We start from the raw sequence: 26093 nt of genomic DNA on the forward strand, positions 1-26093 counted from the left end.
CTGCCAGTTATCGCATCACCTAGACACATCTTTAACCTATACCTGCAAGGTCAGAGTATTAACCAAAGAGGATCGACTATTATAGAGAGTTACTGTCAAAGTAAAATGTGTAATCACAGTGCATAGACTGCCATCTAGACACAGGCTTAAAACTTTTGAACGTCAGATTTGACAATTTGACTCATATGACTCAGAAGCTAAGAAGCTTGATATGTGTTAAAATGTCAAATATGAATATTAGCGCCATCTAGCCGAGCGTCCCCCAAAGATGTAACTCCAACTAGAACACGGTACCTTTTTCTCTATGGCTTTGAGGTACGTTTTTTCTTGGACTTTATCCGTCTATACGGAGTTACATATATTATGTCTTTGGTATTAACTAAACTCTGTGTCTATGTCACTCTCCATCCCTGCAACTACCTCCACTTAAAACATCACGGCAATTCGTCGCTCCGTTTTGTCGTGAAAGACGGACAATCAAACAGACACACGCAGTTTCCCATTTATAATATGTATTAGTAAGATTAGTATGGATATACATCAACAGCGGCTCATCCATACAAGCCGATTCCTTTGGGGAACGCTCGGCTAGATGCTTATTAATATTTAACATTTTAAATCGATCAAGCTAACAATATGGGCAAGTCAGGTTCAAAAGTTTTTTGCTCGAGTGTTTTGCCTAGTGAAATTTTCACCAGCCGCCACTGATATACATATAATCCTCTTTGCTAAATCCAAACAAAACGAAACGTCTAGAAGACTCTAGCTCAAGCAAACTGTATAGCTAATAAATATTTATCGGTAAAATAGCGAGACAGAAAGCTGAAAGAAAACTTCAGTGCCAGGTCGTACGCGTCTCTGTCGTCGTGAAAAATGAATAAAACTGTATTTGGGTCGAATGTCCCAGCGTGGAAGAATTGCGAATCGTTCTATTTTTATAACCAAGGCTTCGGGAATAACTTGTTATTAACTGGATTTACTAACGACAGTTTTTCGTTTGTTTTTTTACCCGCGACGCAAAAACGACGGGGTGTTAAGTTTGACGTGACTGTCTGTCTATCTGTTTGTCTGTCTGGCTGTGTGCGTGTCTGTCTGTGGCATTGTAGCTCCGGAACGGATGAACCGATTTAGATTCCGTTTTTTTTTTTGAAAGCTGATTTAGTCGGGAGTGTTCTTAGCCATGTTTCATGAAAATCGGTCTAATATGTCGGGGTTTTTCCAAAATCTTAATTTTGTGGTTATTATAAGAACAAATGACATGCTTCTTTATTTTAATATCATGTTATGACACAATACACATTTAAAAAAAAAAAAATTGTAGGTATCATCAGTGTAGTTATGATAGTATTTAATAGTTGGGCTCAAGATGGAGGTACGATTCTTATTATTGTTATGAAGCATGTAAATCCTATATTAAATAATCCTTGATTGGTAGTAATACATATCTTAGATCACATGTAATTGGTCGGCCGAGGAGGTGCAGCAGAAGTCAACAAACATTTGTGATTCTTCTTATTAGCTAGTTCTTATTAGCATGAGTTAGGTATTCTAGTATATAATTGAGGGGAAAGGCTAAGTACGCGATAAATCATAGTTTCCGTCATTTGTCAATGTGGGCAGACAATGACTCGTCATCAATTTGTGGGTGGCGAAGGTGGCTTGTTATTGAGCTGTATTTGTAGGTGAAGTAATAAAGGACCTATTGTAATGTTTTAGCTATTTTTAATATCCGTAATAAGTAATATCCTTAATAGTAATACGATAACCTTAACTTTTAACGCCAAGGACGCTAAAAGGGTAGTCAGCCGGCACACCTCGGACACTGGCGATCAAAAATATGAAAGAGGCGCGTTTCTAAGCACACATTCTAAGCTGTTGTAGGCGAAGACCTACCGTGCTTGTATGAGTGAGATATGACAGGTCGACTGTTCGGGTTGACAGGCGGTAACTGTAAGGTAACCAAGAGCTGGTGGGAGGCCGCCATACTGTATGATAGTACTCTTTATAGATATCTGGGTACGTTTAAAAATAAAAATATAATCAAGCAGTTTATTTTGAGAAGGCATTAAGATTATTTAGCAATACGGCCTTATACACATGGCAGCACAAGTCACATAACCCGCATAAGGGAAGACAGCTTTCTAAAGTCCGAATAGGGATATTGTTAATGCGACTACTTATACTACGTAATCAGGGACAGTCCCATTCTTAAATGATTACGCATCCTGTATTTTCAATAGTCCATTAATATAGGCAAAGAGGATCGAGTATTATAGAGAGAGTTACTGTCGAAGTAAAATGTGTACTCACAGTGCATAGACTGCCATCTCTTGACACAGGCTTAAAACTTTTGAACCTCATTTTAGACAATTTGGCCCATATTCTTAGCTTGATGTGTTATAAAATGTCAATTATTAATATTAGCGCCATCTAGCTAAGCGTACCCCAAAGGTGTAATGCCATCTAGGCCGCAGTACCTTTTTCTGTATAGTACTGAGGTACGTTTTTTTCTTAGACTTTATCTGTATATACGGAGTTATATATGTCTTTGATATAGGCTAGTTTCCTACTAGTCAAATCAGTTTCTTTTTAAGAACTGTCAAAACGATTTTCATATAATGACTATGAAATACTGAGGAGTGACGTCACGGTCAAGTAATTTACTTTATATCTTTTTCTTTGACTTATTAAGGCCCACTTGCACCGACCACTTAACTCAGGGTTAGTGGGCTGTCATCTGTCAAATTCCATATAAAATGGTGGGTTAGCTCTAGGGTTAACCCTTCATTTTCGTTGGTGCAAGTGGCCCTAAATAGAAATTATGTTTAAATATAACTACTGTCCATATTTATTTTCTAATTATGTGGTGCTTTATTTCGTGCATTGCATAAAATATTTTATTTTAAGTATAGGAAACTAGCCTTAATGGGAAATTGTGTGTCTGATTGTTTGTCCGTCTTTCACGGCAAAACGGAGCGACTAATTGACGTGTTTTTTAAGTGGAGATAGGTGAAGGGATGGAGATTGGTGAGTAACACAGTGGGCTACTTTTTGTCTCTTTTTAACCCCCCTAAAATGGGCCTAAAAGCATTTCGCAATTTTCGAACTTAACGCGAGCGAAGCTGCGGGCAAAAGCTAGTAAATAGGACTATCTTTATTATCGGCCCCAAGTCGAGCGCGAAGCAAACACTGCCGTACCATCCTTTACAGGAACCATTTCGCCGCATTTGCAGGCCCCTATATTAAGAACCTCTGGAAACGCAGAAATTTTCATCATCCAGTAAGCTATAATCACATACCTCAAATCCAAAATTTCAAGTCTGTAGGTCATTTAGTTCCGAAATTAAGCGAAAGCAAAGTTTCGCATTATTATACAGTTAATGTTGTGTGACTTGGCCGTTGAAGACAATCAATCAGTAACCGTTAGCACTAGAAAGCTGAAATTTGGTACCAATGTGTATATCAATCACGCCAACAAAGTGCAAAAATAAGAAATGGAAAAAAATGTTTTATTAGGGTACTCCCCCTACATGTAAAGTGGGGGCTGATATTTTTTTCATTCCAACCCCAACGTGTGATAATTATATTGTTGGATAGGTATTTTAAAATGAATATTAATATTAATAGTTTAGTAAAATCGTTTTTTGATAATATTAATATTTTCGGAAATAATCGCTCCTAAAGGAAAAAAAAGTGCGTCTCCCCTCTAACTTTTGAACCATATGTTTAAAAAATATGAAAAAAATCACAAAAGTAGAACTTTATAAAGACTTTCTAGGAAAATTGTTTTGAACTTGATAGGTTCAGTAGTTTTTGAGAAAAATACGGAAAACTACGGAACCCTACACTGAGCGTGGCCCGACACGCTCTTGGCCGGTTTTTTACAGAATGTTTTTGGTGGGATTCAAACTATACTTTTATAATACTTACATACAGTTTATCCAAGTAGCGTGGTACGGTCACGTGCTCTTTACAAATGAATCAATTAAGTGATTAAAAAATGAGATAAAATTTAGAACTATTTTAGTAAGCCAAGAATAAAATGATAACTCAATCGACCAAGGTCATTATTAACATTATTATTTCGCAACATTTATTATTTGTTACGTAATATAATAGATAATAGATTTTATAATCCATTCTAACACAAAATTAGGTGTTATATTATAGCAAACTTTATAGCTCTTCCCTGTGGCTTCACTCGCGTTAGAAAGAGACAAAAAGTATCCTATGTCACTCTCCATCCCTTAAACTATCTCCACTTAAAAAATCAGGACAATCCTTTGCTCCGTTTTGCCGTGAATGGCGGACAAACAAACAGACACACACACTTTCCCATTTATAATATTAGTATGGAAGTATGGATTAGTATGGATAACCGGACCACTACCTACCTAAATGCGAAGTCATTTATAAAATTGTATTTATTGCAAACAGAACAATTAAATATGAAATCAGGTAGTTAATAAAACTCTAGAATCTAGAAATATTCAGTGTTCTGTGTAGGAAAATAAAATCAATATAATGTAATTACTAATTATAGACTTGTTTTCGCATGCTAAGGAATTTTAAAGTATAAATCCTCATTAGTAAACGTTTTAAAAAACGAATAAAAATGACATTGACGTATGTTTTTATTTATTTGTCAATCAGTAAACATAAAGGAGACACTTATACATTTATTTACACAGTCTTTAGTATTAATCAAATGTTTTATTGATGTATATAATATTTTAAACGCGGTGAACTAGTATAAATTATAATCATAAGAGGAACACTGATAATTGAAGAAAAATGTCAAGATCTGTCGTGGCGCCACCGACACCGGGGCAGCAATCGGTTGGTCTTTTTCTTCCACCTATATATATTTTACAGTACATATAAATAAATAAATAAATATTGGGGACACCTTACACAGATCAACTTAGCCCCAAACCCGAACTAAGCAAAGCTTGTACTCGAGTGCTAAGCGACGATATACATACTTAAATAGATAAATACATACTTATATACATAGAAAACATGACTCAGGAACAAATGTCTGTGCTCATCACACAAATAAATGCCCTTACCGGGATTGGAACCCAGGACTGCGTCAGGGTCACTACCGACTGAGCCAGACCGGTCGTCAATATGATGCTATTTTATCGCTTTATCGCGCAAAGTAATAGTACTTTATGTGCATCATTATCATCCTCCTTGCGTTATCCCGGCATTTGCCACGGCTCATGGGAGCCTGGGGTCCGCTGTGACAACTAATTAATCCCAAGATTTGGCATAGGCACTAGTTTTACGAAAGCGACTGCCATCTGCCTTCCCACCCAAAGGGTAACTAGGCCTTATTGGAATTAGTCTGGTTTCCTCACGATGTTTTCCTTACAGAAAAGCGACTGACAAAATTCAAATGACATTTCGCACACAAGTTCCGAAAAACTCATTGGTAGGTACGAGCCGGGGTTCGAACCCGCAACCTCCGGATTGAAACTTGAAAGTCGCTTTTTCTTACCGCTAGACCACCACGGTTTTTTACGGTACGCGTTCACCTACACGAGCTTAGAATGTGTGCTAGGAAGGCGCCTCTTTCATATACAGCGTGTGGATTCCATACGGGCGAATAATGTATGATGTTATAGTATCTGATTATACGAATCGTATAGGATAATAATTTTGTTAAAAAGTGTTATTAATTAAGAGTAACTAATTTCTTTAGTCTGACCAAGCAGCAATGTACGCCGTCCAACTTAATTTTACATGACATAAACGGCATGTCGTAATGACGTTTAGGAGGTACGCTAATTGGTGTGGATGTAATACATTGCGTGCTGAATAATAATTCATAAGGCTGCTTTGAAAAAAAACGTCAAAAGAATGTAAAATTGATAGTTTTAGTCGGTGAAATACTACACTTTCCGTTATCCAATAGATTTATTTAATTCAAGTTCCAGTTAGAGCATCTTATTATCTTGATTTTTATAAGACTGGATTTTTGAAAACTAACTCAATAAATTAATTATGATTTTTTCTCTAATGCACGTTTAGAAAAACGCACGTATAGAGCTGAATCAGTCGATCTTATTTGTAAAATTTGGACAATTTTGAATATTAAAACGGGTAAATTTATAATTCGTATATCCTGTACCACAAACATTTCAGACTAGATTTTTATTTTAAGTTTTTGAAAAAGAGTAAACTAGCCTAAGACGAATTAAATTTTTTTCAGAAATTACCTAAAATTAAGTGACAATTTCTTTGAAAATCTACATCACATCGAAGTAAGTTTTGTACTAAATTAATCTGCAACGTTTACTTAAATTGCTGTTATGCCTTAGTGATTATAAATTGCTATTATTGATTTTTGCCAATTTTTTGAAAACGAGCCTTCACCGGTACAATTATTACCACTTTTGGACATTTTCTCATATTTTGTTAGACCAAGTAGAAAAAGTTCTATAATGTGATATATATTTATAAACTACTCGCAAAGCCCTTTAATTTGATACCACACACGGTATGATCGAGCGCTCGGTTGCGATTTCACTATTTTTAACACGAAAGCCCTCATAATAATGTATGAAAAGAAAATTCTCATCTATTTAAAAAAAAAAACATGTAGTCAGGCTCTTTAGGTCCGATACTAATCGTTATTAAGATATTCGCCCGTATGGAATACACACGCTGTATTTGATCGCCAATGTCCGAGATGTGGTAATGTACTATTCCCAGCCTAGTGCCAGGGTCCGCTTTTCGACTCAATCTCCACTTTGCCCGGTCTTCGGCATCCTCAAGTGTTAGATCTTTCTCTTCCATGTTCACTCCCATGGTGCTACCAAGAGTACCAAGTACCAAGTATTAAATGAAAATACTAGAACATATCTGAGCAATGAGCATCCCTTTTTTTTTGCTACTTTTATGAAGTGTGATATTTTTGAAAAAAACAATGATATTTCTACTCAGAATTACTAGCCTTTTCAATCCTAGTAGTTTAAAAAATTGTCCCATACGATTTTTTCTTATTTTGTTACCATTTTCCGTACATGTTGTATGGGGTAGCAAAAGAAGAAAGTAAAAAAAATGTATGGAAATTCTGGGACACTTTTTGTCTCCCAGTGAGATTGAAAGTACTCGTGATTCTGAGTACAATTGACCTAAAATTCCCTAAAACTTAAAAAAAATTATTGGCAAAAAAAAAGAAATGCTCATCAACAACAAAGCAAAAGTGTACTAGCTCACACAGAGCGAAGCGTGAGTTTAGAAGCGGGGCTGAATCACTTTATACTGCAGGGTAAATTACCCCGTTTTTGAATGAATCCGAATGTACTTCAAAATAAGTCAAAGGTAATAAATAAAAGCGCCTCCAGCATTTGAGGCATTGCACCAAGGATGCTGACGGCATTTCCGTATCACAATGCTGATAAGTTTTGCGAGGAAGCCAATAATAGCTCTTAGGTCACCAGGCCCCGTAGCCGAATGGCATTTCTACGACGCGAAACGACAACGAAACGCCGCGAAAGGTAGTCTGGCTCTGTCGCGCCAATACGCAAGAGCGATGGAGATGGATATTCTACGAGCGTTTTGTTGCGTGAGCGTTTTTGCATTCGGTTACTCACGCAGTTACGTCAACCAGAGGCTTTGCGATTTCCGTAAAGCACTTGTGCGCCCGTTGACCTACAGTTTTGTGAAACACCAAATTGGAATCTTTTAAAAATAATATGATTTTGTAAAGGAAAACTTTAGCTTTCATTTGGTATATACCGCATCGCGCTCATGCTTACAGTTTTTACAGAAATAGAAGAAATGTTAAAAATGCTGGGGTGGTCCGATTTCTTTGCACCCGAGTGTAGTACACTGTACAGTCAACCAATTGGAACCCTAGGCCACTGTAAAACTATGTCATAGTGACGTTATAAATCAGATTGTAAGAAATCTCTTACTGCTTGTCATTTTGACATGGTTCTAGAGTGGCCTAGGGTTCCAATTGGTTGACTGTACAATACAGTCACCCTGTGATATATCGGTGCTCACAATATCGGAACACGCCTCTAGCAAATCGTTAAAGTGTATACAGAAGGGTACTAATTTACCGAGGCATTTTATTGTGTTTTTTCTTCATAATCATTAGAACTATAGCGCTGAAGAGGCAACTCCTTCACATGCTTCTTTTTGCATCAAATTGTTACCTAACTTAACTAAATAAGTGGTACCAGGTGCACGTTCGACAGCGGAACTCCCTCCACCGTGCCTCGTCGACGTGGAAGTCGCTACCGTGCGAGGGCGGCCCGGGAACAAGCATGGGGGGCGTCCGCCAGAACGCGTGGACCCCCACCAAGCGCCGGGGCCCCATCGCGGCAGAGTCTGCTAGCCCGGGGCCCGCTGTTGTCTCTTTACCGTCGCTTATTGGTAATCTTCTGGGTTTCATGTAGATAGATATTCTAATATAGTCGCTGTAGTTATTTTTGTTGAGTTTTATTCAGTTATTATTGACCACAGTAAGGTCTTGTATTTTTTTAGCTTGTCATTATATAATTTAGGATTTGAGCTGCTTATGTTTGGCGATGTGTTATATTATTGAGGTCTTATTTTTTTCGCTTGTCATTATAACCTAGTATTTTTTCGAGCTGCTTCTATTTGGCATAGCATATTATTACTCTTAGTTAATAGTCTAATATTGTAATTATGAACCCGTGGACCCACCAAGCACTACATAACACGTTCCTCGATATCGCTACCGTGCGAGCGCGTCTCAGGGGCAAGCATGGGGGGACGTCTGCCAGAACGCGGGGAACCCCAACCAAGCGCCGGGGCCCCATCGCGGCAGAGTCCGCCAGCCTGGGGCCCGCTGTTGTCTCTTTACCGTCGCTTATTGGTAATCTACTGGGTTTCTTGTAGACAGATGTTGTAGTCATTGGTGGAAGTTATCATTAGTTCTATTTTTGGTTGGCTTGGTTTAGTTATTGCATGGCAATCACGACATAGTCTTGTGTTTTGTTTAGCTTGACATTATAATTTAGTCATTTCCTCAAGCAGCTTCTGTTTAGCAATGTTACATATTATTACTCTTAGTTAATAGTCTAATAGTGTAATTTTGAACCCGTGGACCCACCAAATACTATATAACACGTGCCTCGAAGTTGCTACCGTGTGAACGCGGTCCGGGGGCAAGCATGGGGGGGGCGTCCGCCAGAACGCATGGACCCCCACCAAGCGCCGAGTCCCCATCGCGGCAGAGTCTGCCAGCCTGGGGCCCGCTGTTGTCTTTTTGGTCTCATGTAGGTATTTTTGTGTGTACATATTTTTGCAGTCGCTGTAATTTTATTGAGCTTGGTTCAGTTATTTTTAGCAGAGTTTTTAGAGTGACTGAGGAGGTCTTGATTTTTTGCTTGTTGCATATCCTAGCCATTCTCTAGAGCAGCTTCAGTTTATTGGTTTTTTATTTTATTTATTAATTTTAGTTAGAGTGTATAATATCGTGATTATGAACCACTGGAACCCCACCACTGCCGAGGCCCAATCGCGGCAGTCTGCCAGCCCGGGGCCCGCTGTTGTCGCTTTACCGTCTCTTATTGGTATTACCAATTTAGAAATCTACATGGTTTCTTGTCTTGTAAATAGATGTTTTTGTAATCGCTAGTTTTGTTGAGCTTGGTTCAGTTATTGTTGAGCACATGTCTTGTTTTTTTTTGCTTGTCACTGCGTCCTAGTAATTTCGTTCAGTAGTTACTTAGCATAAAAGTACGAGTAATAGCCAAGGGTTGTTTCAAGTAGCATTACATTATACGCATGTTTCCCTACCTTAATTTTATTATTCAACACTTTTTATACTTTGTTAATTGTTTTCTTTCTATTTCTTTTAATTGTTCGACTCGCACACACAGTGAATAATTGAATATTGAGACAGTTTGAACAAGAACATTACGTTATATGGTCATTTCTTTTGTGTACACGCCAGTTTTGGCTCGGTAATGTCCGTGGGCCGATGACATCACCGCGGAGGCTGTTCAGGTCGCGTAGACAAGTGCCGGTCGCTCACGCTCGCTCTGTAGCGTATCGTTGATATCTCTGTCGCTGCGAAAGCCTAAAAAAACGTACTTCGGAAAAATCGAGAAACAATAATATTATTATTGCTTGATGGCGTCACACCGTTGGATGATATTCGGTTAGAAGTTGAGAGATCTTAGTCACAGATTATTAATAAGTATTAACGTAACAGATCCTTCACTTGCCCGTAAAACGACAAATACCTACGCTTTATTTAACTAATACTAATAAGTTACTACATAAAACTCCGAAGAATAGTATGTACGTGCCACGCGACTACACAGGCGGGCCCGTGGCGTCCCTCGGCCACTTGTTACCTCGAGGCAACTGCTAGCGGGTAGGTAATTAACGCGCGACCGCGAGCGAGTGACGTAGGCCTGTCTTAGTAAACTGTCTACCAATTTTTATTTGATAATAATGATCTAAGTATACCTCTCGATTATCTTCGGATCTATAATATTTGACATATAAGAACTGAACGTCTTTACTATAGCAGGAAAGTACGTGAAGCATCATAAGTTCAAATCCAGCGCCTTCCCGTTCGTGCGACACAAGTGCGGGTGGTTCGAAGCCAGAGAATGTCATGTCCGAAACGTAACTTTTAATTTAATAATTTGACATATAAGTTCGGATACTCGGATACTCTACAGAGCGTAAACAATGACCACTTGTGTACGGCAGATTATCGCGAGTAAACACCGACCTCGCACTTCAACATATTGAAAACAACGCCGTGACATCATCACCGATGTTGTTCGACCGACTTAGGAAATTAAGGCGAAAGGACGCGCGAAGCCGCCTTTTCATACAAAGGTCCTCATTTTCCTCCTTGGATATTAAGGTTCATAATTTGAATAAATATGCCAGCACCAATTTATTGACTCTTTCTTTAGTCTGGGGTTGGAAGTTTATACCGTGAGTAATGCTTTGGAAACTGATTTTTGGTATTAAATCCATGTCTTTATAATCTATCTACCTAAATTACACTTGAAATAGTAGCTCTTGTTATTCGATTTATTGAAAATTAACGAAAAATCGTTAAAATATAATGTTTGTTTACATGTCATTTTTTGACATTTTCCACTTCTATTTCACATGGTAGTGGGCGTAATTATCGTGCACGTAGCCAATGTACTACCAAAAACCAGTTTTTGAAGATAGTACAAGATTGAGTTTTACATATTTTATTTAGGTAATAATTGGTGACTCTGTGCTTGTCATCCGACATTACACAATTAGGTTTTCACCACACCAACTGGTAAAGGCTTACTTTGCTATTCGAAAACAGATAGCAAAATTGCATTTTATCCACAAGAGTGCAAAGTAATTTCATACAAATTTTAACTTGATGTCTTGAGCTGGCTGGTAGAAATTACCTTTAGATGATGATTTTGAATCATAAATATTGAATAAATTTATAGATTTGATTTAGTTTCATATTTTATAGTCAGTATTGTGTTCGTGTTGGTGTGGTGAAAAATTTTGTGTTTCACTCGGTGGCAAAGTTTGTTTAACCTTCGTGCCTTGAAACCCTCGCAACGCTCAAGATTCCACTTTTTGACCACTCGCTGCGCTCGCGGTTCAATATTGGAATCTTTCGCTTGCTCGGGTATCAATATTGGCACGTGCGGTTAAACAACTACTTTGCCCCCTTGTAAAACAATTAACTATTATATTGATTTTAATTATTACGAGCTGGGCCCGTTGTAAAATTTAATAAAACGTTTCTTTTTACTTAATTTTTTACCCAACTATTTATAATATGGCATATCTATGATTCTTCGCATTATGTACTAGAATTTTCGAAACTATAAATGTTTAAGGAGTAAAAAGAGGATTACGTTTGTATGTAGTAGCGGATCCCTCTTAACGCGTCTTTCCTTTCAAAAGATAAAAAAAAAACTGACCTTTGCTGCGATCATTTATCAAGCTAATACTTTGTATTTGTAAACGTGTTAGCGGTGGAAGATGACGCTATATGGTATAATCAGTATTTTTATACAGTTCGCTCGGATAAGTCGTGTTTATAGAAACACTTGGTATAATACATAGTATAATCTGTAGATACGTATTTTAAATCGTGTTTAAAGGACACTATGTTTATAGTATAATCAGTGCCTATTTTAATATAGTTCGGTGTGTATAATTCGTTTTATTTGGGACACTTGGGACCAAATTGGTGCTATTTGGACCGAACGTGGGCGAAAAACGTTGACCCTTCAAGGTGATATAAATAACCATCCTTCAATATATGGCGATAGTCTAAATAATAAATTGAGTGTGTTCGAATTGTCATTATGTTAGTCTTTATTGTTTTTATTTGTCTTTGCCACATTGTTAAAAAAACGTTAATTTTTTTCTGTAAATATAACTCTGATTTGTTGCTGAGTGGGGCAAATCTCGACTGGGGGGGCCAATTGTAACTAATCCATATTTTCTTTTATTACACTATGATGTTGATCTACATGTACCCACTGGACACGCCTACCATATATAACCGGTGGACACTCTATTTAATAATGCAAACATTGTAAAACATGGAAAAAAACGGACCAGTTACATTTGCCCCCCAGTCGAGATTTGCCCCGCTGCACCTTATTTCTTTTGCGCTTCGCATAGAGTTCAAAAATGCATATATTTGTTTACCAATCCTTCATATACACTACAAAGAACATGTTAAAAATCTCCTACTCTTAATCCTAATCCTACTTATACACTACAAAGAACATGTTAAAAATCTCTACACAAGCACTTTTTTTTCATCATCATCATCATCATCATATCAGCCCTTTATCGCCCACTGCTGAGCATAGGCCTCTCTTCTAGTACGCCACTTCTCCCGCGCGATCCTGGGCTAGTCTCATCCAGTTGTGACCCGCTATTTTCTGGATGTCGTCGACCCAATGAGCCAACGGATGCCAGGCCTTTCTTTTCTTTTTTTTTCGCAGGCTCTATAGTTTAAATTCAAATTGTAATGCCAATTTCCAAGCACTTATCAAATATCGTATGGTTCCAGGTAAGCCACCCCCTGAATCTCGGAAGGCGCGAGCGCCGGCCTTCACCTTCGGGCACAAGCTTGAGCCACCAGGATCCAATTCTACTAAGGCGGGTCCCGGCCCGGCCTCTTATAACACAGAAGGAATGACTGCAAAAGGTACCCTAACTCTAAATAACCCTAGTTTGGGGGATTCTAGTTACTTGAAAGGAGCGTAATCATATTGCATAATGCAATGCGAATATCTCTCTCAATCGCTATTGGTGCTACAGAGAGTTGTTTCGTTGGCCAGGTACTTATTAGGTATTGTGACTTCAGCTAGGCCGTCGGATTATGATATGATACGAGCACAGAACTAAATCAAGATAGAAGGAAAATGCTCGGCGATTAACAGCGAAACCGAGCGTGTAACGTTTTGTGTCGAGCCTATGACGTCACGAGTGTACTTTAGTGATGGGAACGTTGTCGCCGCGTAACCCATTCGATCGATTGTGGAGGTTGCGTGCGGGATGCCCGCCGAAGTTAAAAATATCGGATGTTCATCTTCGTTGTGAAATGAAGTAAGTATATACCTGTATTCGTGTGATGACAAACAATTCACTAGTAGGTATATAATTTGCCTAAGGCCAGGAACAAAGATTTTAGTAGGTAGGTATTAATACTAGTTAATATTTCGTAATATTTTTAAGAAAATCGACCATGTACTCACAGCATTATCCTCATGTTATTTGTTACAACTTTTAGTAATATATAAATATAATTAACCATTAACACATTTTTAGAGTTATTTTTATTCATAATAAATATAGAGCGTATTATGTTTGTATTTGTTTTTCTGCCGACCACAAATTCAACGTTAATACCGTAACTGTAACCTATTTTAAAGTTAAATTTACTTTTCACTCGTACTTTATATGTATAGTTTCATAACAATATAAAAACATAATTATAATTTCCACTGCTTCGCAAAATCGATTTAAATCGAATAAGGAAATCGCAGCATACATGACGATATAGTTCCGTGGTGCACCACTATTCTTAAGTTCGACGTGAGTTCGACGGACAAAATAACAAATCTACCTTCACTTTGTCTCGACAGTTTGAATAGCCTATTTTTATATCGCTTGTTTTAAACGCACGCCAAGTCGGACTCGTCAAATTAAAGCCGCAATGGAAAATTAGTTTGACGGCCGTACGTCAGCTAATGTTTTGATGATAAAAATAGGAAAATCGCGTTTTTTATTTAATAAAAAATATTTTAGGACAAATGGTACTTACCGATGATAGGAAACACTTTGTTTAACACCCTTGCTTTTATTGGTGGTGTTTGAACAGTTAATTATCGAATACCGACCCATTTTGTATTTTTCACTGTATGTCACTCGCGGGCAGCGGTCGGGAGCAGACTGACTTGCGCGGCGAACAATGTTGCTCGCTATTTAACTTTTTCGCACGCGAAGTAGATACACTTTTTCCTTCTATCTTGATTTAGTTATGTGTGGATACGAGTATGAGTGACATTGATATCTTGCTACCCCGTGGAGTCTACTGTTAAGTCTTCGCTTGATTGGTGGGACTTTGCAGTGGCACAAATCGATATGAATATCGTGGATTATTTAATTCGAAATAAATGTTCAAAACATTTTTTTATTATATTAGCCTGTTGTAGTGTCCCACTGCTGGGCAAAGGCCTCCCCTCGCTTCTTCCACTCAACCCTGTCATGTGCGTAATTCTGCCAGTTTGGATAGAATGCGTTCAAGTCATCCCGCCATCTCTTTTTTGGTTCAAAACATATTTCCGACAATTTCTCGGTTCTTATTTTGGTTGAATGTGAATGTCGGGCGTCTAATTTATGGTCGTCTGATAAAAAAATGCGTAGAAATAATTGTCAGGTTAAGTTATAGAAAAATTTAAAACATGAACTACTCTGTGATAAAATGTCTAAATTCCTAATCTATCAACCCTCCAAAAAATAATAATTATAGATGCTTCTAGGCTCGCTGGAAAAGAAAACGTTATAAAGCTTTTTTCGCCCTATTTTCCCATTCTTCCTTTTCCAATAGTAATATGACACTCGAGTACATTATATTTAGCATCACCGGCTTCCCAACTATAATCTATTTATAATATAATTAAGGTGATCGTGATGCTAAGCCACTTATGGTTCGAAGAATTTTTCGCTCAAGTTCAAGTACTTGGAATGGAATGAGTCACATGTAAAAAAGTATTGAAGCAAATATGTCGATGTCGCGACATCCCTTGTCTACCTTGTGCGACCAACATTATTTATTTATTTATTCTTCATTAATTTATTCCTTAAATTAACATCGTGTTAGCACCTGCACGTTACCTACTGTGTGGTTTCTAAGTAAAATGTTTCTCTTTGTCGCTTGCCAATCTAAAGGATGGATTATCATACAAGCAAATCTAATTAATAGTTATGGTAAGCGACAAGTTTTGACCTTTGACTACGACTTTTACTTATTTATCGGCACATAGAGAATTTTATTAGTGCAATAAAGAAAAATAAAACGCGAATCTTTTATAAACAGAGTTTTCATTATAAATTTAATTGGGATTTATGTTCATTGCGTCCAGAAGGCAATCACGTTCAATTATACAATTTATACACATTGTCATTGAGTAGAGCGACCTAAGTATGCGAAGAACAGATATCAATTCAGATCGTCAAATATCTCCTGACAACAACCTAGCTTCTGACCAGCGCTATATCACAAATTAAAAGCTAACATACTTAAGGAAAAAAGTACACTATAAAGTGGTATGACAACCGGAAACGGACAACTTATTTTATAGGAAAAAAAGTTGCCATAACAAGTATCGCTTAGGCCGGTATGGCGTAGTCAAGTCTATTAGTCTTGTGTTCCAATTCGATTCCCCGTAAGAGAGAGATGAGACATGAGACTGATAAGCACAAAATGTGTTTGTGAAATATACAAGTCCCACAACACAAGCATTTTGAGCTTACCGTGGGACGCATAGTCACCCACAATGACATGTTACTATAGAATTAAGGCCGACATTTATTTAATATCCATTATTATATTTTCGGTGAATGTAATCATCGTGAGGAAACCGGACTAATTCCAATAAGGCCTAGTTACCCTTCGGGTTGGAAGGTCAAATGGCAGTCGCTTTCGTAAAACTAGTGACTACGCGGACTACGCCATATCTTGGAGTTAGTTGTCAAAAACGGACCCCAGGCTCCCATGAGCCGCGGCAAATGCCGGGATAACGCAAGGAGGATGATGTTGATCCCATATTATATTTATTTATTATTTGAGACACAAGTATCGAGTTCACGACTCGCTAGCAGTACAGTTGACACAACTGCAAGCGGTAGCCGCACCCGTCAGAATTGTCAACGAGTCACTGAGGTGTGAACGAATTTATCGACTGTTGAGTTGACATGTTGGCCATATTGAGCAACCGTCTTTGAGTTAGCGATGCGACTGTTTTGTGCATTATTTTTTGTATTTTCAACAATGCATTATAAAGATTAGTTTCGTCGGTACCATGAATCGAAAAGAGGTACACAATGTAGAACACAACACACACATACTGTATACATAGCCATTATCATTAAACATATTAGCATCGTGACTTGTAGAATACCGCTGCGTAAATTGAGTCATCACGAAGAAAAGCGTTTGTTTTATACATTTTCGGCTAGACAGACTGAATTCATTGAAACGGTATTAGGTCAATACGGGACCCCCCCGACGCAAAAACGACGGGGTGTTATAAGTCTGACGTGTCTGTCTGTGGCATCGTAGTTCCTGAACGGGTGAACCGATTTCGATTTAGTTTTTTTGTTTGAAATCTGAATTAGTCAGGAGTGTTCTTAGGCATGTTTCATCAAAATCGGTCCACTATGTCGGGGATTTTTTCAAAATTTTAATTTTGTGCTTATATAAAATTGTGCAGTGTCACACCTCGGACACTAGCGTTCAAATATATGAAAGAGACGAGTTCCCAACACACACAGTCTAAGCTCGTGTAGGTGAACGTGTACCGTGCTTGTATGAGTGAGTTATGAGAGGTCAACTGGTTTTTGACAGGCGGTAACTGTGAGGTAGCCGAGAGCGGGTGGGGGCACTTTCAGCGGGGAGCGGGAGTGGCCATACTGTACAGTCAGTCAAAAAAGTGGTTTACCACTTTCCGACTTTATTTCCTAAAAAATAGTCGAAAAGTGGTAGACCACTTTCTTGGCTGACCGTACCGTTTTGTACCACACATGGATAAGTGGGTAACATATTGACGTGGGCTGACGATTATTTAGTAATCGTCCAGCTGGCGCGAGATAATATCTTACGATTACTTTAAAGATGCTAGAAGCAATTACACCGTCTGCTGCCCACAGTTTCCTTGCCCGTGTGACCGCTATCGCGATTTTAGACTTGGATTTTATGTACAAGATTTTATACACCGTGGGCCTAAGTAAATAACCCGAAAGATTTCAACAGTGTATTCCTGACTATAATGTCACATAAACTTTTCTGTATATCGATTAGTTTGAAATTTATTACAAATTAAAAAAAAAATCTTTTTAACGACCTTAATGGCATTATGGACAAAATATAAGTTTTATTTCTTCCAAATATTACAAAAGCCATACAATGTTTTTTGTTTGTTTTTACAACAAAAATGCGTGGATAAAATCTTCTCATAGTCCTGCCGGAGGTGTGAATTTTTCCATTTTTCCTTTTTTAATTTAAAAATATGTAATATCGCTCGCAGACGTTTCTGCATGATAAAAAACAGACTAATTTTACTACTTAGACTAACCTATATGTACAGGGTGGCCCAAAAATACGTTGACAAACGTTTGTATAATTACTTTTCTGTCCTTACACGAATGATTGTCTTACGAATTAAAATGTGAACCCTTAATAATTTTTGACCGAATAAATCGAATCGTCTTCAAAATATCCTCCTTTGGCTTTGAAGTACAAACGCAAGTATTGGAACAAAAAATTACCGATATGCCGCTGCACCTCTAGTGTGACTTTCGTCTGACTTATTGCACTTATAACTTGTAAAATACCCTAATTTTTGTAATCAATAAACGGTCTAGGGTTTTAAGATTGATTACAAACTATAATTTATAGTTTTAAGTAAGGTGCATTTACGTAAGTAGGCTGAAACGTATCGAGCTTATGAATCTGGAAAAAATGTCTTTACACGATTGGTCTACATTACAAACCTTGCGAAATATCCATGCTAATGCTGTTGAAATATCCACGGTGGATGTAGAAATATGCAGAAATATAGGCCCAAAAAATATTTTCGGTAACTTCGATATTTTGGTTTATTACAACATTATTTCCCCATTCTTTGTCAACGTAATTTTGGGCCACCCTGTATGTCAAAAATTGTAGTAAGAAATGTACCCACTAAAGGTTGAAGCTGTAATTTAGGCTACATTTCGTCTATTTCTAACGCGATCGAAGCCGCGGGCAGTATATGTAAAATGCACCTCAGTGTAACAACATCCATAATATTAATAATCTTCATTGTTTGAACTGAGTATTGTCACGGTTCAGAAATAGCAATGGAATCATCATAAAATAACTATAATGATTACTTCATCAACTAAATTTTAAATGACTAAACATTTTTATATTAAAGGAAAAATTTGAAAAATTTACGCTTCCGGCGGGACTTGAACCCGCATCCTTTTTGCAATCCGTGCAATGCTCTTAACCAATTGAGCTACGGAAGCCACGCCGGACATCGCAAATCTTTCCATGCCTTTCCTTATGTACACACGTCTTGGGGTGAAAATGTTTAGAATCGTTAGCAGACGTTTCTGCTTGTTAAAAATTAAATTTAAATGACTAAACTAAATTATACTCGTTCCTATTAGGTATCAACTATTATTTTACCTAGCAGTAATTATGAAATCACCAAAAAGCTAGTCATGTATAGTATAAGTACTAGCTTTTGCCTGCGGCTTCGCTCGCGTTAGAAAGAGACAAATGTAGCCTTTGTCGCTCTCCATCCCTTCAACTATCTCCACTTAAAAAATCACGTCAATTCGTCGCTCCTTTTTGCCGTGAAAGACGGAGAAACAAACAGACACACACTTTCCCATTTATAATATTGTGTAGCCTTATATTATAAAAGTTATAAATAAGAGCGTGTTACATATTTTTGCGGGCTTTGAAGTGTGAAGGATGACATAATTATTTTATGAAATCGCGTTAATTTGTGATTCATTCTGCGACACCAATGTGGGTCACGACTGCATTCATATTAGCATAACGACATCGTCTGCAGTGTTTACATTCGTCCCTTTGAATAAATTCGGAGGGTATAGGGTTGCCACACGGTCGGGCTTTGGCGGGATTTGCCCTATTTTTTGCATGATTTTTGATGCCTGATTAAATGAAAAAAACCCGGAAAACAAGTGACATGTTGCTGATCCGACACTCAAATAAGTAAATAAATGTTAAATACAAATGAAAACTTACACATTGCAACCTAAATCACTTGAAAATATTACATTTTCTTGATTTTTAACAGTTAATTGATAATCAGTAGGTTAACTAATTTTTTATTTCGGAAAAAACGTAAATTTATAGCGTTGTAATATTTCTAATTAGATTTTATTTTACATTTGCTGAAAAAAAAATCCGAAAATGTACCTTTTTCCCGATATTGGGGTCAATTCGATCTGGCAACCCTGTTTCGGTGCGACCTTGCCCCGTTGGCGTTATGCCTGTTCCGCAGTTATTTAGGTGATTATGGTTAACATGCGAAAAGTGTATTAGCTTAACTTACTTTTTATTTTATGGTTTAGTTTAACGAATCTGAAAATTGCTGTATATTTATCTGTTTTAGGATTGGTTTATGTTGAATGTAAGCTAAATACCCACGTAGAAACACAAGTGTACCTACCTCTATCAAATTGTTGTCAATTTTTTTTTTGGTACAAGCTTTTATCGCTGACTGTACTTGCTACCATAGACTACTAATACTCGTTGAGACACTCGTAATACTAAGAACCCCCAACACAATATCTTCATTTATCACTAAAATATCATAGAGTTCCAATAAACTCACATGTATGTATGTATGAAAATTTCAGCTCAAGCGGAAATCCGGAAATGAAAAATTAATTCAAAATTGAATTCCATGAATTTAACAGAAAAAATGTAAAATCATGGTGGGACATATATGCCCCCTGCCCTATTAAGGGTTTATCTTGCTTGATCCTTAGTGCGTGTTCACATTATCCGATCCGATATCGGATGTCGGATCGATATCCCATATATTACAGGCGCCATCTTGGATTTTTTCTATTGAAATCCTTCCGACACCTGATATCGGATCGGATAATGTGAAAACGGACTTAGGCTTGCCACAGTCTTAAAAATTCATAATCTTAAAAAAAATTGTATGCGAATTGACACTGACAGATCTGTCAGTGTCAGTTTGAACTGTCAGTTTGCATACAATTTTTTTTTAAGATTATGAATTTTTAAGACTGTCTGTGGCAAGCCTTACACACACATATGTTTGCGAACAAATATCACAAATGTTTTCAGCGTTAAACTTTTTGTCGTTTCGTCTGATAATCACATCGAGGGAGACTCTAGTTCAAACAATGACGACACGAAATATTTCTTTGCGGTCTGACAATATTATATTACTCATTTGAAACATACTTGAACCTTTATTAGGTGAATAGCAAGTCCTTCGAATCTAAAACGATACTACATTCATACATACATACATATAATCACGCCTGTATCTCATAAAGGGGTAGGCAGAGCACATGAACTACTAAGTTTCAGTGCCACTCTTGGCAAAAAGGGGTTGAAAGAAGTCCAAATTGTGACATTGCAGTGACAGGTTGCCAGCCTCTCGCCTAAAACGATACTAATCCATACTTAATATTATAAATAGGAAAGTGTGTTTGTTTGTTTGTCAGTCTTTCACAGCAAAACGGAGCAACGAATTGACGTGGTTTTTAAGTGGAGATGGAAGGGATGGAGAGTGACATAGGCTACTTTTTGTGTCTTTCTTAACTTCCCCCCCCCACTTTCCGAAAATGGGGTGTAAAAGTTTGTATGGAGCATTCCGCAATTTTCGATAAATCCATACTAAAATATCAAAAACGTATGGTAGTAGTTCATTAGACCTTCAAAACTTAAACACCCATTTGTTGTTACTAGAAGCACCTAGGTTGATCCTAATAACGCGCGTGGGCTCAACAATTGGTATTCATCGAGTCAATATACTGGTTTAGTTACAATTGATATCTGTTTTGCGTTGAATGGGACATAAACATTGCTGCTTTATGTTTAATTTCATACGTTTGTCTTTGATTATTGAATGATTATTCATGGTGACTGAATTTACAAAATCCTATTGAACTTGTGTTTATTATTCATATTTAACTGGGTCATATGCAGCAAACTGACACTTTATATTTACAGAAACTGGTACTTTAATATTATAAGCTTTTTTTTAACTTGCCTTGTTAGTATGTTATTAGATTGTGTCAAAAAGTAGAAGCTAAATTTGACCCACTTCCCGTTTTCCGATTGGGCTGAAATTTTGCACACATATGTAAATCACGTGGCAATGCAATATTAGCGGCAATCCTTATAGTATCATCATGGAGCTGATCTGATGATGGAGCAGAAAGGCCATAGGAATTAACTCTGTTATGAAACGTCGTATGTCCATCGGGGTTCTCAGAAACGTCTCGGACTGTTGAAAGAAAGCTACAGTCGGCGATAAAAGTGCCAATAAATTTTTTTTTTTTTTTGCAAAAATCTTATTTACAGTGTTATTTAGTCACTTGAAGAACATTCCAAGAGCCAAACTCATTATTTTTCGTGTGTTGCGATTTTGTTTTCGGCATTTGAAGCAGGCGATCATTTTTTGTGCATATTTCTGCGCATTGCCTTAGTTAAAGGTTCTAAACCAGCGACTTTTTAGAAAATTTACATTTCTACGGGACATTGGTAGACTCTTTCGTAGAATACTTCTTGGAATCATTTCAGGGGTAAATTTAAAGGTTTCAGGTCATACTCATTATTTTTACTATTGCACCAATACATTTTGGATGTCTGACTTTGATATTGATTGATGCTGATTGGCAAAACTATACGTACAGTCGACAAAAAGTGTGGTTGAGGTTCGTTTGAACGTCATGAGACAACAAGGTGGATTTCCGCTTGCAATAATATTATGTCAGTGACAATTGCTCTGTTTAATATGATATTTACGTCATGCTACGTGTCAAGTCAACCTTTAGTGATCGTAAGAGCTCACAGAAACTTTTGTCAAAAGTGGTAGACCACTTTCTTTCCTCCAAGGGTCTCAAATGATTAACATTTCAAACTTAAAGGTGCCATATAAATCGGTTCTGTAGTTTAGTCCTGAACAGGTGACCCACAGCTCAATAGTTACATAATTTTCAAGTTAACGTTAGTAGGGATTACATGCGCATTGCGCATGAAATGTATCAAAGAATCTCACTGCAGATCGCGCAAGCATCCTGCTGGCCTAACAAGTGACAATCGTTGACGTTACGTGCCGATCGAAATCGAAACGCAGTCTGTCTCTGTCGCGGTACAGAAGAGCGATAGAGAGAGCTAGTTACAACGCGTAAGCGATTGAGACGTTGGTTAGGTACACTGATCACTAACAAGTGGCCATATCCCGTTTTACTGTACAAGTCAAACACTACCATACTTGTGGCACATCTCGGACACTAGCGATCAAATATATGAAAGAGGCGCGTTCCTAGCACACAGTCTAAGCTCGTGTAGGTTAACGCGTACTATGCTTGTATGAGTGAGATATGACAGGTCGACTGTTCGCGTTTTTGACAGGCGGTAACTGTGAGGTAATCGAGAGGGGGTGGGCGGCACTTTCAGCGGGGAGCAGCAGTGGCCATACTGTACGATAGTACTCTTTATTATACTGTGCTTGTGGCGCATGTATAGTCGTCACTTTCAGAAAGAAATTGAGGCTGCTTCGTTAAAGGCAATGATCATTATTAAATAATAATTAATATAAAGAAATTATGATGTTGTTTACTATTCTTGGAGATATCATGACAGGCCGACCCGGATTTTCATGCAAAAGTAGTTGTCCCTTTCTCTCCTGTATAGTAAACTTTATTGGAAATGTTTTTACACAATTTAATCTATATTTCAATAATAGTTACCTATGTTTGATATTCTCATTTTTAGGATTTTGCAAAAATTTCAAGCGAAAAAGTAACATTTATTGACTAGAATAATAATTGTAAAATTGAACAAATATAAACAAAGTAGCATAAATGCAGTCATTGCTGCAGCAAATATTTATAAAATTGTATGCAAATATTTTGGATAATATTTACATCTTATCAAGCGTTATCCCGCCATTTTTGCTACGGCTCAGCTCATGAGAGTCTAGTGTCGACTTTGGCAACTAATTCCAAAATTTGGCATAGGTATACACTATAGGTACACCTTTGTTTTTATTGAATTCCGTTAACTTTAAGGGAAGTTTATTTAGTTCAAATACAATCAATTTCTCTAAGAAACTAGCGTCTTAAGTCTTACGGTTATCGAATTATCAAAAAAAAAAAAATTAATTACTGATCACGTGTGTGGCATCCCTTACAATGAGTTTAATGTTATGATTAAGCTCCTCTCACACTTATTAATCCATTTATTATGTACTAGCTTTTACCCGCGGCTTCGCCCGCGTAATAAAAGTATTCATTAAGATTTTCATTTGGATCCGTAGGGACCGTAGGTTTCTCTGTAGGTATATTTATCTGCGATTATTTCGATTGCACATAATACTTTTGCTTGCAATGATTGTAGAAATATTACACATCGACCACAGCGTAGGTAATTCTATATACGCTGGGGAAACCTTTATAAACATCCCACATAGCCCGTATTTCGACACTATGATCGGTGGGTAAAAAGTACTTTTTTCTATTATCCCTTACAATTTTTTACATTTTGCTTATACTTATCGCAAACGTAATCTTCAAGCAAGCAAACAACGATCGTCTTAGAGCACATTGATTGTAAGAGACCGCCGACCGATTATCCGTATCCCGCTAACGATACCCATATTATCCGTATCCGTATCCGTATCCGTATCGCTATCGCTAACGCTATCGCTAACGCTATCGCTAACGCTATCGCTATCGCTATCGCTACCGCTATCGCTATCGCTATCGCTATCGCTATCGCTATCGCTATCGCTATCCCTATCGCTATCCCTATCGCTATCCCTATCGCTATCCCTATCGCTATCCCTATCGCTATCCCTATCGCTTTCCCTATCGCTATCCCTATCGCTATCCCTATCCCTATCCCTATCCCTTATCAAGATGTTTAATGATATAACACTTTAAGTTCTCGCGCTTTGTACACATATTTAAAGTCACATACAGGTCGAACGCGATTAATTAACATTATTTTTACCTTTTTTCCCAACGTTTCGGCCAGGTTGCACTGGCCGTGGTCGCGGAAGACTGACGTCCCAGCAAAATGTCACCGGAGATGTAAACAACACAAAACTACCCGATATTAATTTATATAAATGTTCGGGGTAGACAAATAAATATAATCTACCCGCTTTTAGTTAATGTTTATTTCCCACCATGTTTATTTTAAAGGTAAAAATAATGTTAATTAATCGCGTTCGACCTGTATGTGACTTTAAATATATGTTTAATGATATCTTATCAAGTGCTAAAATATAAAGTTTCATGCTTTTATCATTTAAAATTAAGAAATCCCATACAAACTTTCAACCTCTTTTTCAACCCCTTCATCCCTTTTTTTCGAAATAAAAAGTAGCCTATGTTCTGTCTCAGGGTCTAAAGATTTTCTGTTCCAAATTTCATCAAAATCGGTTGCGTGGTTTAAGCGGGAAAGCGTAACAGACAGACAGACAGAGTTACTTTCGCATTTATAATATTATATAGTAATATAGTAATATATAGTAATAGTATATATAGTATTATATAGTATATATAGTATATAGTATATATATATAGTATATATAGTATATATAGTATATAGTATATAGTATAAGTATATAGTATATAGTATAGTATATAGTATATAGTATTAGTATGGAGTATGGATATGGATAGTATGGATGGATAGTATGGATGGATGGAAACACTATGAATTTAACAAAAAGCGATATACAGGGTGGTTCCTGATGATGAACCTAACTGCGTGTCGAATTTAACGGAAAACAAAATAAACACGGTGTATATTATACACTATATAATATATTATATCAACAGACTGGGAGGAAAATACGGACATGTATGAAAGGCGATTTCGCTCGTCCTAAGTAGTTGTCCTCTCTCATCACGGCAATAATCATTACAATATTATTGACTATTCTCGGAGATTAAAAGGTCGCTTTCGTGACCACAGAGTCTCATTGGGACGACGTCGCCAAATAAGTCCGTATGAACGAAGGTGATCGGCGCTGACTCAGCTGCGCGGGCGTCGGGCCTTCGATTGACTCCATTCGGGACCTGAGACGCGGTCTCAGCCGGTCGCCTTTGCGAGTATATACTACCACAGATCATAATAATATTACTCTTGTATGTAGCCATTGATCGGTGTTGTGTTGAACCTGAATATACAGCAAGGATAAGTGTGAGTGCTTAGTTGTAGACAAAGCTTTGATAGGATTAAATGCTTGTTTTTCTAAGTTAACGTCGGGAATATTTGTTTGCTTCGTTTGGAAACTTTTTTTTTATTATTATAAATGGGCTCACTCTTGACCACAGACTAGCCAAAGGCAAAGACGTGGCCTACGGTGGAGTGAGCTCGCCTAGAAGATGCCTGTTCACCCTTGATTTGAAGGTTGCCGGGTTATATGAGCTCGGAAATATAGCCGCCGGCATCCTTGCATTACTATGCACTTTGAAATGTTTTTGTGATTTTCACGTTATGTTATGAATAGTGTGTTTTCGGATATTTCTAAATCTATCTTTGCATACTGCAAATAAGTTATCTAAGCATTAGTTTACAATCAGTA

At 37.4% G+C, this 26093-nt stretch overlaps 1 protein-coding gene across 8 annotated transcripts in view; it reads left to right on the forward strand.

The window, feature by feature from the left end:
- The window catches only part of LOC125228601 (proline-rich extensin-like protein EPR1), a 42401-nt gene that overhangs the window by 3373 nt on the left and 12935 nt on the right, over nucleotides 1-26093 (forward strand). The window contains exons 2-3 of one of the 8 annotated variants that reach the window (XM_048133233.1): nucleotides 8205-8397; nucleotides 13052-13189. The exons of 1 other annotated variant lie outside the window; for it this stretch is intronic. In XM_048133233.1, the coding sequence (XP_047989190.1) occupies nucleotides 8289-8397; nucleotides 13052-13189 (247 nt within the window). In that variant the 5' untranslated portion in view covers nucleotides 8205-8288. 6 more of the 8 variants (XM_048133235.1, XM_048133234.1, XM_048133236.1 and 3 more) reach the window with 6 other exon arrangements.

Source organism: Leguminivora glycinivorella, chromosome 8 (genome assembly GCF_023078275.1).
Source record: "Leguminivora glycinivorella isolate SPB_JAAS2020 chromosome 8, LegGlyc_1.1, whole genome shotgun sequence".
Taxonomy (NCBI): domain Eukaryota; kingdom Metazoa; phylum Arthropoda; class Insecta; order Lepidoptera; family Tortricidae; genus Leguminivora; species Leguminivora glycinivorella.